The sequence below is a fragment of the Cervus canadensis genome, chromosome 12, assembly GCF_019320065.1.
Source record: "Cervus canadensis isolate Bull #8, Minnesota chromosome 12, ASM1932006v1, whole genome shotgun sequence".
Lineage (NCBI taxonomy): Eukaryota > Metazoa > Chordata > Mammalia > Artiodactyla > Cervidae > Cervus > Cervus canadensis.
In genome coordinates, this window is record NC_057397.1 from 9,629,476 (window position 1) to 9,649,214 (window position 19,739).

Consider the following 19,739-nt stretch of genomic DNA (forward strand, 5'->3'; position numbering starts at 1 on the left):
CAGCTTTACAGACACCTGTAAATGTTACTTGCCAGATAGGAAGGGAGAGGTGTCTTTGTTGGGGATGATACTCTGCATATCTCTACAATAACAAGCTGAGTGAGGTCATGTTACTGAAAGCTGACTGTAATGTAACCTGGCCACAAGTTCTGGGGTCCAGCTGCAGGACCCAAATCTGTCATGGCCAGGCTGTGGTTTGGTGCCCCTTCATGGGAACTGTCTGCTCTAGATTAACTCCTGACTGAATTATGTGGGTCCTATAGCTGTCTGGGATTTCCAAAACAGTAGCTCAACTTGGGGGCTTCTGTTGGTACCTGTTTGTTTTATGGTGTCCGCTCAGGTGACAGGGCCGTGGAGCCTGTAGGGGCAGAGGTGCCCTCAGTGGCTCCACAGCAGTGGGCTGCCAGCTCCTGGGCCAAAGTGAGGTGGAAAGCCGAGCCTGGGACTCCCATGCAGAGCCAAGACCCGGGTTTGTGCTACCTCCCAGGTATAACAGCGCTCTGGAGGAAAGCTTCCCCTACTTAGACTCTGGTGGCCCTGGATCATGAGATCAAAGCAGTGAACTTAAGGAAGTCACCAAGCACACAGGACAGCATCTCACTGACCAAGGGTTAACAAAATCAGCAAAGAACAGATACAGACCCCAAAGAACTGCAGATTATTGAAACTACCAGATAATGCAGGCAAGAGAATAGTTATGTGTGAATGTTTAAAGAAATATTAATAAGACATCTTCCCACTAAAATCTGGAACAAGACAAGGATGCCCACTGTCACCATTTCTATTCAACATAGTACTGGAAATCCTAGCCACAGCAGTCAGACAAGAAAAAGAAAACATATCCCAATTGGAAGAGAAGAGGGAAAATTACCATTATATGCAGATGACATGATACTGTATATGCAAAGCGCTAAAGGGTCCACACAAAAACACTAGAACTGATAAACAAATTCATCAAGGTGACAGAGTACAATTAACATACAGAAACCTGTTGCATTTCTTTACACTAACAATGAAATACTGGAAAGGTAAAGTAAAAAAAAAAGTCCCTTTTAACATCACATCAAGAAAAAAATAAAATATTTAGGAACAAACCTGGCCAAGGAGGTGAAAGACATACACTGAGAACTATGAAACAGTAACACAGGAAACTGAAGGTGGTTTACAGAGATGGAAAGGTGCTCTTCCCTCCTGTGGCCATCACTGAAGTGCCAGCGGCCAAAATGAAGTTCAGTCCTGTTGTGACTTCTGACCAAAGCAAGAATCAAAAAAGGCATTTCAATGTGCCTTCCCACATTCACAGGAAAATTATGTCTTCTCTTTCTAAAGAGCTAAGACAGAAGTACAGCATTCAATCCATGCCCATCCAAAAGGACGATGAAGTTCAGGTTGCACGAGGGCACCACAAAGGGCAGCAAATCGACAAAGCAGTCCGGGTTTACAGGAAGAAATACGGCATCTACACTGAACGAGTGCAGCGGGAGAAGGCTGGTGGCACCAATGTCCATGTGGACATTCACCCCAGCAAGGTGGTCATCACCAGACTAAAACCGGACAAAGACCGCAAAAAGATCCTCAAACGTAAAGCCAAATCTTGCCAAGTAGGAAAGAAAAAGGGCAAATACAAGGAAGAAACAATTGAGAAGATGCAGGAATGAAGTCATCTTGTCTACAGTTTTCTTTAAAAACTGTTAAAATGAAAAAAAAAAAGGAAAGGCATGCCCTTGAATTGAAAGAGTTAATTTGGTTAAAATGGCCATACTACCCAAAGCAATCAACAGATTTAATGCAATCCCTATCAAATTACCCATGACATTTTTTTCACAGAACTAGAATTAGTAATCCTAAAATTTATATGGAACCATAAAAGACCCAGAATTGCCAAAGCAGTCTGAGAAAAAGGAACAAAACAGGAGGCATAACTCTCCCAGACTTCAGACTAGACTATAAAGCTACAGTGATCAAAACAGAGTAGTAATGGCACAAAAACAGACATATGGATCAATAGAACAGAATACAGAGCCCAGAAATAAACCCACACACCTACCATCAATTACTCTTTGACAAAGAGGCAGAAATATATAATGTAGAAAAGACAGTCTCTTCAGCAAATGGTGTTGGGAAAGCTGGGCAGCCTCGTTCAGTCAATGAAGTTAGAGCACTGCCTCACTCCATGCAAAAAACTAAACACAAAGTGACTTTAAAAACTTAAACATAAGACATGAGGCCATAAAACTCCTAGAGGAGAACACAGGCAAAACATTCTGACATAAATTGTAGCAATATTTTCTTAGGTCAATCTCCCAAAGCAGAAGAAATAAAAGCAGCTGTTTGGCTTCTGTCTCGCTGAGAGCCATCCGATCACAGACTGTCTCCAACATGCTTCCTGTCCGTAACTGGGTCACCACGATTCTTGAGACTCTTCAGGTTGTCCTCTGTCATTCAGTCTGCAGTCTCAGTCTCTCTGAGGAGGAACATCAGTGTCAGAGCAGTGCCATTTAATAAGGAACTTGATTCTGTACAGAAACTCTTCATAGGCAGATTAGAGAATATGGAACTAGGTGACAGACCTCTGGAGGACCCACTGATGCTGGTGCAGAGTGTCAGGGAGAACTGGACAGAGAGCTTTTTAAGCTTAAGCAAATGTATGGTAAAGCAGACATGAACATGTTCCCTAACTTCACATTTGAAGACCCCAAGTTCAAAGTTGTCAAGAAAACACAGTTCTAAAGAAATAAAGTAAAATTTACTTGGTAATTTGGCTTAGATTAGTGTGTAACTGACTAGAAGTAACAGAACAAACATACATTTCACAGCTGTCAAGTGTTCTTTTAATTCTGATTTCAAATTATTTGGTGATGTTGGGTATCAAAAAAATAAAAGCACAACTAAACAAATGGGACCTAATCAAATTTCCGCACAGCAAAAGAAACCATAAACAAAACAAAACAACAGCCCACGGGATGGGAGAAAATATTTGCAAGTGCTCTAACAGGGGCTTAATTTCCAAAATATACAAATAGCTTAGCCATAAAAAAGAATGAAATATTGTCATATGCAGCAACACAGATGGACTTAGAGATTACTGTACTAAGTAAGTCAGAAAGAGAAAGATCAAATACCATATGACAGTACTTATATGTGGAATCTAAAAAAAGAAATTATACAAATGAACTTGTTTACAAAACAGAAACAAACTCAGATATAGAAAACAAACTTACAGTTACCAGAGTGGGGAGGATAAAGTAGGAGTTTGGGATTAATACAGACACACTATATAAAGTAAACAAGATCCTACTGTATAGCACAGAGAACTATATTCAATATCTTGTAATAAACTAGCAAAAAATATTATAAATATCTACATTAATAACTAAATCACTTTGTTATATACCAGAAACTAACACAGCATTGTAAATTAACTGTATACCTCAATTGAAAAAAAAAAAAAGAAGTAAGATACAGTGACAAAGCAATAAGAAAATATCAGGTATGAAAAGGCAAGGTTTTTAAAACAATTTTTAGAAATAAAAACTACAGTCACTGAAGCAGAACTCAGTGGGTAGCAAATCGACAAAGCAGTCCGGGTTTACAGGAAGAAATACGGCATCTACACTGAACGAGTGCAGCGGGAGGTTAGGGGTAGGTTAGGTAGTAGATTAGACACAGCTGAAGAAAGTATTAGCATGGTGGAAGAAACATGTAAAGAGGCACAGGATACCACAAGGACAAGGAGATAGGAAACATGGAGGAGATGTTTAAGATTTGAAGATATGCAACAGGCACATTTGGCCTTGGAGTATAGAATGAAGCAGGGCAAAGGCTAATAAGAGTTTTGCCAAGAGAATGCATTGGTCATAGCAAACACCCTGTTCCAACAACACAAGAGAAGGAAGACTCTACACATGGACATCAGCAGATGGTCAATACTGAAATCAGATTGGTTATATTCTTTGCAGCCAAAGATGGAGAAGCTCTATACAGTCAGCAAAAACAAGACTGGGAGCTGACTATGGCTCAGACCATGAACTCCTTATTGCCAAATGCAGACTTAAATTGAAGAAAGTAGGGAAAACCACTAGACCATTCAGGTATGACCTAAATCAAATCCCTTATGATTATACAGTGGGAGTAAGAAATAGAGTCAAGGGATTAGATCTGATAGACAGAGTGCCAGAACTATAGATGAAGGTTCATGACATTGTACAGGAGGCAGGGATCAAGAAAAAGAAATGCAAAAAGGCAAAATGGTTGTCTGAGGAGGCCTTACAAATAGCTGTGAAAAGAAGAGAAGTGAAAGGCAAAGGAGAAAAGGAAAGATATACCCATTTGAATGCAGAGTTCCAAAGAATAGTAAGGAGAGATAAGAAAGCCTTCCTCAGTGATCAATGCAAAGAAATAGAGGAAAACAATAGAATGGGAAAGACTAGAGATCTCTTCAAGAAAATTAGAGATACCATTTCATGCAAAGATGGGCACAATAAAGGACAGAAATGGTAGGAACCTAACAGAAGCAGAAGATATTAGGAAGAGGTGGCAAGAATACATAGAAGAACTATACAAAAAGATCTTCCTTACCCAGATAATCATGATGGTGTGAACATTCACCTAGAGCCAGACATCCTGGAATGTGAAGTCAAGTGGGCCTTAGAAAGCATCACTACAAACAAAGCTGGTGGAGGTGATGGAATTCCAGCTGAGCTATTTCAAATTCTAAAAGATAATGCTGTCAAAGTGCTGCACTCAATATGCCAGCAAAGCTGGAAAACTTAGCAGTGGCCACAGGACTGGAAAAGGTCAGTTTTCATTCCAGTCCCAAAGAAAGGCAATGTCAAAGAATACTCAAACTACCGCAAAACTGCTCTCATCTCACACACTAGCAAAGTAATGCTCAAAATTCTCCAAGCCAGGCTTCAACAGTACATGAACCATGAACTTCCAGATGTTCAAGCTGGATTTAGAAAAGGCAGAGGAACCAGAGATCAAATTGCCAACAACCACTGGATGATTGAAAAAGCAAGAGAGTTCCAGAAAAACATCTACTTCTGCTTTATTGACTATGCCAAAGCCTTTGACTGTGGATCACAACAAACTGTGGAAAATTCTTCAAGAGATGGGAATACCAGACCACCTGACCTGCCTCTTGAGAAACCTGTATGCAGGTCAGGAAGTACCAGTTAGACCTGGACATGGAACAAAAGACTGGTTCCAAATTGGAAAAGGAATACGTCAAGGCTGTATATTGCTACCCTGCTAATTTAACTTGTATGCAGAGTACATCATGAGAAACGCTGGGCTGGATGAAGCACAAACTGGAATCAAGATTGCCGGGAGAAATATCAGTAACCTCAGATATGCAAATAACACCACCCTTATGGCAGAAAGTGAAGAAGAACAAAAATATTCTCAAGGGGAGAGAGTGAAGAAAAGGAGTATGGCAGAACCCTGCACTGACCACTGTGATTATGCAAACTGTCCCCCACAGGCCATCCAGCCCTGCTCTCCAGCTGATGTCCTGCAGGCTGGAGAGTGAGGTGAAGGTCAGGTAGGCAGAGAACAACAGTCAGCCCCATCTGGGGAAGGTGAGTATCTACGTCCCCAGTTTTAACCTCAACCAGCCTCCCTGAAATCAACAAAACTATTAAAGGAGTTCAGTTCAGTTCAGTCATTCAGTCGTGCCTGACTCTTTGCAACCCCAAAGTGAGTTCACATTCTTTTTCCTACTATTGAAATCACCATGAACTTCAGACCCACTGCACATCTCCGCTGGGGCCAGCTACATCCCGGATGCTCACAGCCACCTGCAGCAGCGGCCACGGATGGGACAGCTCGGGTAATGGTTGACAGTGCCATGTCTGCTCCTCTGCTGCGTGACCATGAGCAAGTTACTTAACCTCTCTGTACCTTGGTGCCCTCATCTGAAAAGTGGAGATGGTACCTACCTCATCAGGACTGGATAAAAGCAATGCAGACACAGAACAAGCTCTTCATGGGGGCCGGTTCTCACCAGCATCCCGTGAGACCTACACGTCAAAGCTCAGCGGTCCCCACTACAGCATTCTGGGGTAACCACCACATGCGCACAGCTGGCAGAAAAGGCCAACACTGACAGCATGACCTGTTCCTCCAGCTCCCAAGAGCATGAAAGAGGCCTGGAGGCGCTGGGGGCACTGGGGCTCCGGGGTCGTGACAGGTTGGGGGCGGTGATCGACGGCGGGGCGGGGCGCGGCGGGGCGTACCATCTCCATCTGCCTGCTCCGTCCTGCCCCGGCCCTACGGTGGCCTCCCCGAGCCTGTTCTTGCCGCTTCCTCCTGCCGCTCCCTCCGCACGTCGCCCCGACTGGTTCCTCCTCGCGGCCTCTGCGCTGCTCCAGGCCACGCTTCTGCTGTCGCTTCTGCTGCTGGGCGTCCTCCCCGGGCGGCGTCCGCGCTCGGAGGCGCCCCCTAGCTCTGCACTCCCACTTCTCCCTTCCTCTCCTTCTGGGGCCCCTACCCCACCTGTGTTCTCTTTCCTTCTTCTGTCTTTTCTGGAAACTACACTCTCTGATGCGGCCTCGCTGCAGCACTCCACCGTTTCATCCTCTTCTTTAACCTCTCCACCACCCCACCCCACCCCCCTCCGTCTTTCCCCGCCTTGATCTCACCGGGCAGCCGCTTGCTCCCCACCAACTCTATCCCACTGTCGGTATCGGCCAGCGTCCCCGCAGGGGACAGTCTTCTGGCCCCCATCCGCGCGTCTCCCCGGCAGCCCCTGGTGCCCATGCCCTTCCCCACAGGACTGCCAGCAGAGGGCACCCCACCCAGCCCAGTGTCTCCACTGCCTCTGAAGCAACCTCAGCAGATGGCATGTGTCTCAGCCATGGTGGCCCTCCTCAGGAGTGGGCCCAGGGCGGCGCACAGCCTGTCCACCAACCACCAGAGCAGAGGGCACCCAGGCTCCACAGACTCATCTCACAGACATTCCTATTAGCAAGGTGGACAAGTCAGACAGTGAAGTCATTCACTGTCTTCTACTTTCTGGCCACACAGCAGGAGACCAGACACGACAGATGGAAGCCATGCCCCTGAGATGAAAGCACAGAGTCCTAACCACTGGACCTTCAGTGAAGTCCCCACTGTCTTCCTGCACTTGCAAGACTGAACACCCAAGCGCTAGTGCTTAGCAAGCTGCTCACGATGTAACACCTGAGGATGTCACCTGGCCTTTTTTCCTGGACAGCTTTTCACAGTTATTTTTCTTCATTGGCTTGCTGATCTCTGCAGGTCTAGAATACAAAACTAGACATAAATACTTATGAACAGTATTTCCTAAGTACTAAAACAGAGGAAAGATTTCCTAAAACAGAGGAAAGATTCAAAATAACATAGAGTACAGAGTCTCCAATCTTTTCAGTGGACTTTTTTCTGTTTTTCACAACGTGCTTGGAACTACGAGCATATTCACATCTGTGGGCGGGGGGCTCAATGAGCACAAAGGCAGTGTGACACGGACAAGCTGCTGGAAGCCACGAACACCCCTGGCACACTTCTTGCCAACAGGAGACCTGCTGGGGCTGCCGAAGGAGCAGCTGGCGGGGCCGGCCCTGTCCCTCACTGGGTCCACCTCTGTCCTGCTCAATACTGACGGCCAGGGAATCATCGGTTTAGAAAAGCGATCCTTCAAGAGTAACCTTTAGGCAGCACCTGCCCAAATGAAATGGAGCGATCAGATATAATGGGCAGAGGCAGGGCACCCCCTCGGCTGCCATGCAAACACCCCCACAGAGCAGGCCCTGCGGGGACCAGGAACAAGGCTGGTTCCTGGTCCCAGCCTCCCACTGGGACGTCCCACTACCAGCTGACTGACCACCCAAAACAGCCCACACACACAAGGACGGCTACTCTGGGAGACGGTGAAGGACAGGGGAGCCTGGCGTGTGGCAGTCCATGGGGCTGCAAAGAGTCAGACACGCTTTAGTGACTGAAGAACAACAAAAAGAATGGCTCCAGCAAAAAAGATGGAAATAACAATCACTAGCAGGGACATGAACTCAAGCTCCCTGTACGTTGCTGGTGGGGATGTTAAATTGTGCAGTCACCTGGGAAACAGTGTGGCGGCTCCTGAGCCAGGCGAACGGCTCCTGCGAGACCCAGCAGCTGCGCTCAAGGCATGTGAATGGTCATAGCAGCAGTATTTACAACAGCTCAGAGGTGGAAACAACCCGAAACACCCACCACCAGGTGACTGGGTACTCAAAAGGCAGTCTGTTCAAACAGAAATATTTTCAGCCATGAAAATGCAGCACTGATACACAGGCTACAGTGTGGATGAATCTCGAAAATACATAAAGTGAAAAAAGCCAGACACAAAAGGACAAATACAGTATGATCCACTTGTACAAAATACCCGGAATAAGGAACTCCATAGAAACAAAAGGCCGATTAGAGGTTGTGAGGGGCTGGGCTGGGCGAAGAGGGAAAAGAGCGGTATGGGGTTTCCCTTTGAAGTGATGAAAAAATTCTGGAATTAGTGTTAATGGTTGCCCAAGACTGTGAATGTACCTAGTGCCGCTGGACTGTACACTCTGAAACGGTTAAAATGAATTTTACATTAAATGAGTGTTATCACGATAAAAACAAACACAAAAGGGAAGTTTCCCAAATTTTCTGACATTTTCCAGGAGAGGAAAAGGAAAGCTGCAAGAGGACACCAGGCAGAGAAGACACCTGCCCCTGCTCGCAGCGCAGGGCCGCACCTTTGTGTCTGCCCGACAAGCAGGCTCCCAAAACTTCAGCAACAGGTGACCGCTTGTGATGCCACGCCATGAGAATCCCCACGTGGGGGTGTGTGGGCTGCAGAGCCTGCTCACGGTGCACCCAGGGCTCCCAGTGGGTCCGAGAGCCAGGGACAGAGGGAGAGAGGGAAGGAAAGAGGGCAGGGGGCGCAAGGCAGCAACAGCAGCCAGAGAGGGAGTGGCCCACCCCCCACCCCAGCCCAGAAGATCTGACATGATTCAAACTAACTACTTCTGTACTTGGAGGCCAGGCGCTTCATTCCAAACTGGAAATACTATTAGAACAACAGAGCTCGAACTGCCTGATTTCAAAGCTTAGACTCCTTTCACCATGAACTGAAATGCAAATCCTGTCATCAAGCCACACAATTGTTTCCAGCACCAAAGTTTCCAAAAGCAAAACCTACCCTGGTTTTTTCCATCAGGTTTCTTTCTTGGTTTTACTGGACAAAGGGAGCTATTTACACTACCCTCTGAGACAAGAAAATGGCAGAAAATAGGAGATGTAAATAAAGGTCAGTGACAACTGTATACCTAATGCCTTTTGAACTGTTTTTGGTTCAACTCTTTGAAACAGAATTTGGTTACATTGATTGTTACCTTGTTTACAATTATTTCTGACAAGATTCTTTATTTAAAATGAAAACCATAAAAAGGAGGACCAACGGCAACTGAGAGGGCCAGTCTTCAGGTCAGTGGCCTGACATGTGGGCTCTCACAGAACAAGCTAGAGACTACTTTCCTGCGGCAGCTCCTGTGACCAGTCACTCTGTAGTTCTACTGCATTCTCAGCTTCTGCCCAAGTGAAAGCGAAGACTGGATAAAAACAGGGAGAGCAGGTCCCAAGTCCACTGCCAAGGCCAGACTCAGGACAGAGGTGCCATCACTACCCCTCCCACCATATCCTCACCTCCTGCGGGACACAGAACAAACCTTACCAGTATCTTTGGAAATGGAGAAGGTATTTTCTTCTTTCAGGTAGTGCTATGAGTCTTAAAAGACAGAACTTTACTGAGAACATTTTCATGTTGCAGTAAACGGTTAGAACTGTTAAAACACAAAAGTGACCACCACCAGTGTGGTCCTACAGGTGGCCCCTGGAAAGACCAAACATGATCCTCAGGAAGTGAGCAAGTCAGATCCAGGCCACTGAGACACCCCTGGCCAGCAACTTCCTCAGAACTCAGTAAGCAGGTGGCAGCCACGCCAAAGGGTTCTCAGGAGGAGTAACTGACAACCCCCCACCAGGCCCGATCCCAAGGACCAGGCACAACGCAGTAAGCAGCACGCCTTCTGGAATTAGAAATCAAGGCACTTCACGAGAGCACAAAGTGCATATTTGAAAAACTATCAAAATGACATGAAAAATGAAGAAAGGCTTGTGGGTTAAAAAAAGAAGAAGAAGAAGAATATAACTTACTGAAGACTGTAAGTTTAAAAATAGAACATTTAACAGCAGATGAAAGATTCAAACCTGGTCTTTCCCACATCTCCCCTGATTTTTTTGACTTGGCTCCTTCACTTTCTGTTTCTTTGGGTTTTCTAGGTTCATCTGGCCAGTATTCTCCCTCTTCTTTTAGTGGGAAAAAAAGAATGTAATGTGAATCCCAAGGGAGGAAATGCAAAGCCAACACTGAAATGATGACTCTGGCTGGAAGAAACACAAACTTCACAGAAGAGCGACAGGATCACCCCTCCGTCTCCCTCCCCAGCCTGACAGTCTCCTTGCTTTACACCACCTGGGCCTCATCTGTGTGCACAGGCTGCTCCCATCCTATTTTCCGTTAGTTCGGGGATCGGATCAGTTAGACTAAGCTGTTTCAAGAGCTGAGCCAGCTTGTTAACAAAAATCACAATTCACTGAGCAAAGGCCACTTCTGCCCAGAAGCATTCAGTTACCTCCCGAGGACAACCTTATCCTTCACTGAGAAAGGCTTCAAACCAGACACTGGACCATCTCCCATCGTGTCTTCTTTATTGGTAATTGTCTGTCTCCAGCTGTAAGAAGACACAGTTGAGATGCCTCACAGAGGAGGCCAGGTGGGCAGCAGGTCAGTTGGTGAGGAGGTGAGCCTGGGCCCATGTGCAGGGGCAGCCTGTGGTCCATCACACCTGTGGCTGGTGGTCCCGCTGGGCGCGTCAACCTCTAAAACACAGCAAGAGCTAAATCATGTCCACCCACAGCCAAGAGAAGAGCAAGGCCCGCTGCTCAGGACATCTCTCTGAATAGGCGCACCAGCAGGTGCTCGGCGTTCCTGACCCCATCAGCAGGGAAACAGTCTCTAGGCAGAGTTTCAGTTAACAAGTCCTGAGTGTTTCCCTGCGTTTTAGCTGTCATTATCTTTATTTTTTTTTATCTTTATATTTTTAAACATCACAATTGACTATCTTGAAGGCAAGCATAACTCCACTGAAAATAGCCCGTTTGCCAATTCTACATGAGTACTTACGGCCTTAGATGCACAGGTCAAAAGAAAAAGGAAAAAGAAAACCAAAAAAAGTTAACTCGAGGTGTTTCTTACAAGATGAACGCCAGTAGGTAACAAAGAGAAAGAAGGCAGCTGAGAACTCAGGAAATGCGGGGGGTGGCTCCACGACCTGGACGACCCAGGGGCGAAGGTGGAGACTCGGGTCCAGGGCGCCCCCGCCCGGAGAGGTTGTGCATCGTGAACAGCGGTCCAGGCCCATTCCCAGCGCGGCCGCGCGGGCTCAGGGCCCTGCAGGCTCGAGCGCAGAAGAGGGGATGGGAAGGAACGGCCCCCTCCGGGCCCCACTCGCCACGCGCTCTGGCCGTCCCACCTGCGGGTCCCCGACGTCGCCGGGCCTTACAGCGACTCCTCGGCCACCCTGACGTGCCGGCCCCTGTGATGCTGTCTGTGCACGCTCAGCGAGGCCTCCACGTGCAACGCCTCGACGGGGCCAGCCTGGAAGGCTGGGCAGCGCCTGCGCGGGCAAGACAGGCGCGAGCCTGAGGCGCAAACTCCTCCACGCAGGGCGCGCGCAGGGTAGCGCGCGGGAGGCGGAGCTGGGCCAGGACAGTGGGGGCAATAAGGAGCAGCCCAGGGCCAAGGCCTCATAGGAGATCTTCGCCCAAGTGTGTGTGAGTGTGAATACATGTGTGTGAACGTGCATACGCACCTGCAGGTTGGGGTTGGGCTTGGGGAAGGGCTGGTGGTGATGGTGCAGACACCGGGTTGGCGAGGCGCTGTCAGGTTAGGGAATATAACCACCCCCCACCCCACGCCCCGTTGCATTTAGAGCGTTGAATGGACCTCAGTGGGCAAGACAGCTCTCGGGGCAGGGAGTCCTGTGGGCAACGCTGTGCCTGGTCCCTTGGGAGACAGCGGTGAGGTTGGCCAGCTCAGGGTGATGGAGCTGGGGACGAGAGGAATTGAGGATGGCACTCAAGGCTCCGGTTTTCATGTCTGCATGGGTGGGGTGTCCTGTGACCCTAAAACCCCATCACAGGAAAACCACCTAAAAACATACCTTAGGTGAAAACAGAGGAGGCCATTACAAACATGCTCCTTATTTTACAACTTGGTTGCTGTTTTATAACTTCTGGTGCCTTTGTTTGATGTTATTAAAGATTCCATTTTCCTACTCTCTTAACAAATGGGTGTTAGGTAAATAGCTATTTTCCTGCTTTGGTGAATAATGGCCAGACGAAAGTCTTCTGTTGTCTCCATGGCCTCTCGCTGCCAGCCGAGTGTGTGCAGCGCAAGTTTTGCATAAAGATGGCATCTAATCTACAATTGCGCCTGGATTTGCTAGAGACTCATGGAGGCTGAACTCATTTTATTCTGAACGCCACAGGAGCGATAACCAAAACAGGATACCATGAAGGCAACATCTATCATATGCTTCTTAAAAAACCCCATTGTCAGCATCAGTGACAATGGCATTACCGCTCAGTCACTGAGATTAAAAATTAGTCATACGTGGAAAATAGAAACAGGTTTTCAGGGAGAAGAAAGCTTTGGTTCCACTGAATTATGCCCCTTTTTTGCTTGGTAAATAAATGATGCATATTTTCTGATGATATATATTTTCAAGGGAAGCTACGTCTAGGTGGTCCGGGATTTGGCATAAGAGCCTTGTTGTCAGTTGACTGAGTGGGCAGGCATCAAACATATTTCATAAATTGTATCCTAAACAGCCTGACAACAGGGTGTTCAGTTGTGATGTCAAAGTTACCTCCACCCGAAACTGAGTCTTTCTGGATTAGGTTGCAAAGGAATGAGTCTTTGGAATAAAGGGTGTTTTCCTTCTCCTAGGTGCCACAGTCTATCAGAGGCACAGTCCGTCTGCAAAGCACACTCGGCTGTCCCCTCACCCATTTAAACCCTGGCTAAACCCAGCCGTCCGCCTTCTGCACAGCCACACGCCAGTGGGGTCCCCCCTGCCAGAAATCCCCAATCCCTGTCCTTAGATGTCCCCCTCCTCCCCTGCTGTGACCTCCAGCACCCCTCCCCGGTCCACTCTCAATGAGGGCCTTGCTTCCTATGTCACCAACACACAGCAGCAGCCCACAGGGAGCGTCTGTGTCCCCCACCCACGTGTGCCCTGCCTGTGACCAGGGCTCTGCCTCCTCCGGTACCTGCGGCTGGACTGCTGTTCACTCCGTTAAAGCCCAGCCAGCCCCTCAGCTCACCCCTGACCCCACAGCCACATGTCCCACCAGTTCTCTGCACCCCCAGAGCAGAACTCCCCACACACATGCTCACTTCCTGTCCTCTGGCTCACTTTCAATTCTCTCAGAGCAGCCTTTTGCCCCCACAGCCCACTGACAGGCCCCGGCAAGGTCTCCAGAGTCCTCCACCACCTTCCCCGGCCGTGTCCCATCGGCCGTCAGCAGCGTGGGACAAGGCCACGCTCACGGGCGCTCCTTGGAGCCTGTTCCTCCCGCCCCGTCCCTCTGGGTGGCTTGTGGTCCAGCCCTGCTGCCCCAGCCGCTCCATCTCTTCCCAGTGCTGCCGTGAATGGCTGCGCCACCTGTCCGTGACTGTCCCAGCACAGGCGGCCCTGCCTGCAGCCCGCCCCCCCAACCTGGCCTCCACTCCTCCAGAGCACGAGGTGGTCCTCTCGGCCACAGGATCCACCGAGAGGGCTGTGGGGAGGCTTCAGTAGGGGAAGACCTGCAGGCGCCTCCAGCCGTCTGCCCGGAATCAGACCAGTAACCACCATGCTCTGGGCGTCCCCACCTTGTGCTGTTGTAAGGAAGAAACCAGTTCCCCAGAGGGGCCAGAAAAATGTCTGTGGAGCCAGGCCACGATGCCAGACTACAAGGACCTTCCTTAGATTTCATCCCCCTAAAGAGCCATTCCCCCAGAAGCACCTTCCTTGCTCAAAGAGACCTCTCCTTCCCGCCCCACATGTACCACATGTCCAGGAGGGAGACAGCGCAGACGTGGTCAAGGAAAGGTGCAGAGCGTGCTGGGCACTCGGGGCCCTGGGCCAGGTGCCCCAAAGAAGAAGACACTTTTCAGGCACTCACTCTGCTCCCAAGAGGCTTTTATAGGTGCCCTCTGCTCACTTTTCCCCCCAAGAAATGACTCTCAATTTGCCTTCAAATAAGAATAAATATGTGTGTCTGTTTCCCGAGGCTTTGACAGCCCTGAGCTGGCCCCGGGACTTGGGCAGGATTGATGGCCCTGCCTCACTGGGAAGCCGGGTGCATCTTTTACTAAAGGTGTTCCCAATGATGAATGGCTTTCTCAGGAACACAAAATTGTTGATTGTATTTACAAACAATTCCTTTTTCACGTCCCGTTGATTCTTCTACAGCGTCAGTCCCTTGGTGACGCCCACACAGTGATGCATCGGTGGCTATTACCACCATTGATTAAGGCTTCCTGTGGTCCTGCGGTGCCTGGTATGCCATTTGTCACAGACAAGTGGCTCGCACACAGCAGTATATCACGCTCCCTTCGGGCTTTACGGTTATTTATTCTTCAGTTTAGTTTACGGTTATTTATTCTTCAGTTTATGTTGCATACCCTCTAAGTAGAGGCACACACCAAAACTCCAAACTCTTAGCATGTCACAACAGTGAGCAAGTATGTGAGTAATGGAATTCTTTGCCAATCCTGGGCCTCCACAGCCTGACTCCTCTGCCCCTCATTCTGAAAAAAATGCAAATGTAAATAAACAGTGTTAGCACCAGTCCTAATTGAGACTTGGGACCAGAGAGAAACTCAATGAAAGTGCCACCACTTTTCACCAAGTTATCTGACATTTAGCATCGAACTGAAAGCTCCCAGACCCAAATTCTGCAGTGCCTCATGGGGAAGAGGCCCAATCAAAGTAGCCCAATCCAGACCGGATGGGAATTTTCTAGAATCAGCTGCTCTCTCTGGGTTTCTCTGTCCCACCTCCTCCTCCTAGTACATTTTTGGCTCCCTTGGGCATTCCCCATGGATCAGGCTGTGTGTGGAGAAGATGCTGGATGCTATGAGGGTCCTGGCTCCTCCAGCTGCATGGCCCCTGGGTCTTGGGCTGGCTGGTGACTCTCCAGATGGCCAAAGGCTCAGAACAGAGCCCAGCTTTCTTCCAATTCAAAGATCATTCACATTGAGAGCCCATCTGGTTTGCATGTGCAAAGTACCGATCAGTGTAAAATTGTGAGCCAGAGCCCATCAGGACTTGTACTGCCATGGAGAGAAATTTATTTTCTCACAGTTCTGGAGGCGAAGTCCAAGATCGAGGAGCCAGCCAATTCAGCTCATGTAAAGACTCTCTTCCCGGTTTGCAGATAGCCACCTTCTCACTGTGTCCTCATGTGGCTGAGAAAACAAACTCTGATCTCTCTCTCTTTTTTTTCTTTGGTCCCGCCATGCAGCTTGTGGAATCTTAGTTCCCCAACCAGGGACCAAACCTGGGCCCTTGGCAATGAAAGTGGAGAGTCCTAACTACTGGCCCAGCAGGGAACCCCCTGGTATCTCTTTTTTTTTTTTCATATAAAGACACTAATCCCATTGTGGGGTCCCCACCCTCAGGTCAGTTCAGTTCAGTCACTCAGTTGTGTCCTACTCTTTGAAACCCCGTAGACTGCAGCACACGAGTCTTCCCTGGCCATCACCAACTCCCGGAGTTTGCTCAAACTCATGGTCATTAAGTCAGTGATGCCATCCAACCATTTCATCCTCTGTCGCCCCCTTCTCCTCCTGCCTTCAATCTTTCCCAGCATCAGGGTCTTTTCCAATGTCAATTCTTCCCATCCGGTGGCCAAAGGATTAGAGTTTCAACTTCAGCATCAGTCCTTCCAATGAATATTCAGGACTGATTTCCTTTAGGATGGACTGGTTGGATCTCCTTGCAGTCCAAAGGATTCTCAAGAGTCTTCTCCAACACCAGAGTTCAAAAGCATCAATTATTCAGTCCTCAGCTTTCTTTATGGTCCAACTCTCACATCCATACATGACTACTGGAAAAACCATAGCTTTGACTAGACGGGCCTTTGTTGGCAATGTAATGTCTCTGCTTTTTAATATGCTGTCTATGTTGGTCATAGTTTTTCTTCCAAGGAGCAAGTGTCTTTTAAAAACTTCATGGCTGCAGTCACCATCTGCAGTGATTTTGGAGCCCAAAAAAATAAAGTCTCTCACTGTTTCCACTGTTTACCCATCTATTTGCCGTGAAGTGATAGGACCAGATGCCATGATCTTAGTTTTCTGAATGTTGAGCCTCAAGCCAACTTTTTCACTTTCATCAAGAGGCTCTTTAGTTTTTCTTCGCCTTCTGCCATAAGGGTGGCGTCATCTGCATATCTGAGGTTACTGATATTTCTCCTGGCAAACTTGATTCTAGCTTGTGCTTCATCCAGCCCAGTATTTTGCATGATGTACTCCACATATAAGTTAAATAAGCAGGGTGACGATATACAGCTTTGATGTACATCTAATGCTAATCACCTCCCATAGGCCTCACCTCCAAATCCTATCACTCTAGGGTTATGGCTTCAACACAAGACTTTGGAAGAGGGATAAAATTCAGCCCATAACATAGTTAGCTTAGCTACCTTACCAAATTATCTAATTAGTCCTAATAGGGGGTTTTTTTGGTTAAATTTCTTGCACGGAGGTCTCTGCCTTCTGGGGCTGACTGGCCGCCCCTCCCAGGCGGATTCTGTAACAACAGGGGCAGGGCAGGCAGATGCCAGCAGGTTCTGACACTCAGCTGTGTGGGCAGAGCCATGCAGGGCCTCCTGGCCTCTCCTCGTTAGCCGTGGGCCTCTGACCTTTGTAAGCCGTTCCGTGTCCCTCCATGTCCTACAGGCCGGGGTCCTCTGAGAAGTGGAGGAGATGTCTGCTCTCAGATGGATTTGCTGCAGGACTGTTGAGTCTGGTGCCCCTTTCAGCAGTTTGTTCTATACTCATTGGTGCCCCTTTCAGCAGTTTGTTCTATACTCATTGGTCTATCCTTGTTTTTCCACTTTTCTGGGGTCAGCTTTGATCGTTGATATTTGGGAACAGAATCATCTGTCTTCTCCAGACCAGTTTACTGTCATAATGCTCTCTCACGGTTTGTAGTTATCTCCCCGTGCCTTGGTAATTGTCTCTTTTCCTTTCTTGATGTGGTGTACTTGTGCTTTTGTGGGGATCCAAACCCACCCTGGTTGTACTGACAGACAGAACCACAATTATTTTGGGACGGCATGCAAGGACAGTGCATTTGCAGCCTCCCATGCAGACACATGAGGCCATGTGACAAAGTTCTGGGGGAACTGGGGGGATGTCTTGTTTTCCTCCTGATGCTTCTTCCTTCCTGGAAACCAGAAATTAGCCCAGAGGAAGTAACCTCACCTCCACTGTGAGGCTCACTGTCTGTGGTGGACACCCCTGCGGATGCACCTGCTGCCACCACCCACCTGTGAGTGGTGACCTGGGGAAAAATAATAAACATCTCACTCCCCAGGGCTAAGCAATGCACCCAATCTTATGCAATCAGAGGCGGAGTCCAGCGGATAAAATCTTTTTTCCCACCCTGATTGGGCCTCTTGGGGATTAATCAATTTTTTCCCTCAAATCCTCAGTTTCTTTGCTATGTAACTGATGTCAGCTTTAAATGTTTTGTTATTTCCTCCTCCTTTTTTTTTAATTTGGTTAATTTACCTCACATATATATGATATCTACATAGTAATAAACTCACATAAAGTTACAGAATTTCCTTTTGTTCTATAAATTTTATATAATGTTATTTACTTTCTAGTTATTTTTTAGGTAACATGCAGTTCGTGTTCTTTCTTCTAATTCACACCTTATTTAGAAGTATCTCTTCATTTCCAAAGGTTTCCTTTCATTTTGGATCCTTTTTGTTGTCACTTACTAGACATCCATTCTTCAAAACACAAGTTTTGGGGTTACTTTGTTATAGAAGGTTTGGGGCTTTACCAGCCTCAGGTCTCCAAGACCTGCTGAGCCAAGAAGGAACCTCCTCCAGCACCCCACCGCCTCTCCAGGGGTGACTGCTTGTAACTCTGAGCTGCAGATTTGGTGTTGAATCCCACAGTTCCGAAGAACATGCATCTGCAACTGGAGGTTTTTCTTTATTTATCTATTTGTTTTTGGCTGTGCTGGGTCTCCGCTGCTTTGTGCAGGCTTTCTCTAGTTGTGGCTAGTACGGGTTATTCTTCCTTGCCGTACAGGGACTTCTCCTTGAAGTGACTTTTCTTGTAATGGAACACAGGCTCTGGAGCATGCGGGCTTCAGTAGTTGTGGTGTTTAGTTGCTCCATGGTATGTGGAATCTTCCTGGACCAGGGATCAAACCTGTGTCCTCCATGTAGGCAGATGGATATATTGATTCCTATCCACTGCGCCACCAGGGAAGTCCCAGACCACATGCTTCTGCATCTGGAATTCTGCTTTCTAACTGAGGCCTTATCTACTGACTTCCCCTCAGCAGAATGAAGCTTCAGCTTCTCTCACCCACTTTTCTTCACCCTTCCCCTCTCCCCTCCTCCTAACAGAAACTCCTTATGGTGGTCTTATGGCCAAGCTGCCAGGGCAGCCTGAAATACACAGCTGAGTCAGGTAATATTATGTGTTACATTTTATTTTCCTCAGAGTTAACAATTACCTTATTTTGTTGTTACTATTGTTTCAGATGGCCAGGGTGGGCCAAGGAACTTAGTTTACAGGATTTAGCTCTGGGGAACTACAAGATCTGGCGTGGCCATTTGGGGAGGGGCCCAGGGCTCTGCACCGAGGCATGGCAGGGACCGTGGGGAGATGGTTACGATGGACAAGGCTGGAACTTTACCGGAACCTGATGAAGATGTGCTGTGGCTACTGCTTATGCTCTGGTGTTCCTGCCCCTGCTCTTCGGTGAGGTGAGCCCCACATGAAATCTGAGTGCGTTACAGAGTTGCCAACTAGAGAAATTATGAAGGGCCTGGGGGGTAACCCTGCGGTGAGAGCAGGTTAGGGAGAGTTCGGTTCTGGAGGCAGGCCGGTCCCGGGAGTCAGTTCTAGATGTAGGTGGTGAAAGTAAGATGACTCTGGAAGTAAGTTGTCTAGGGGAGGTTCTGGAGTGTAGGCTCCAGAAGCGGGTTCCCGAGGAAGGTTCTGGAAGCGGATTCTGGCCACCAGGCCAGAGCCTAGGTCCCCAAGCGGAGACAGCAAAGGGGACCTTAAGAGCTGCACGGGCGCTCATGCCAGGAAAACCGTTAACAAGCCATCGCGGATAACGGACTAGCCCCGCGGAGGCCCCGCCGCCCGGCAGGTGGAACCCGGACTGCCCCTGGGCCCTGCGCTGCGCCTTGTTTTTCCCTTTTCCGCCGGCCGGCGGTTGCCAGGGGCGACCACATTCCCCCGGGGCTCCGCGGGCGCGAGTGGGCAGAGCCTGGCTTCGGGAACCACCTCCCTCACGCTCTAGTTGGCCGGCGCTGCTGTCCGTCGGAGTCGCCGCGGCCGCCGATTGGGCAGCGGGAAGTTTCGCACGCTCGGAGGCCTGCGCCCCGCC

General features: G+C 48.4%; 1 protein-coding gene across 1 annotated transcript; it reads left to right on the plus strand.

Annotated features, from left to right (window-relative positions):
* The first annotated feature begins 70 nt into the window (after positions 1-70).
* LOC122451472 (60S ribosomal protein L26-like) lies at positions 71-1,822 on the plus strand. The gene has a single exon (XM_043484454.1). The coding sequence runs from the start codon at positions 1,224-1,226 to the stop codon at positions 1,656-1,658; it is 435 nt and encodes a 144-aa protein (XP_043340389.1). The 5' UTR covers positions 71-1,223; the 3' UTR covers positions 1,659-1,822.
* The last annotated feature ends 17,917 nt before the right edge of the window (positions 1,823-19,739 follow it).

Bases quoted from the DNA above. Each gene is read 5' to 3' on its own strand.
- LOC122451472 (XM_043484454.1), top strand. From the start codon at position 1,224: ATGAAGTTCAGTCCTGTTGTGACTTCTGACCAAAGCAAGAATCAAAAA.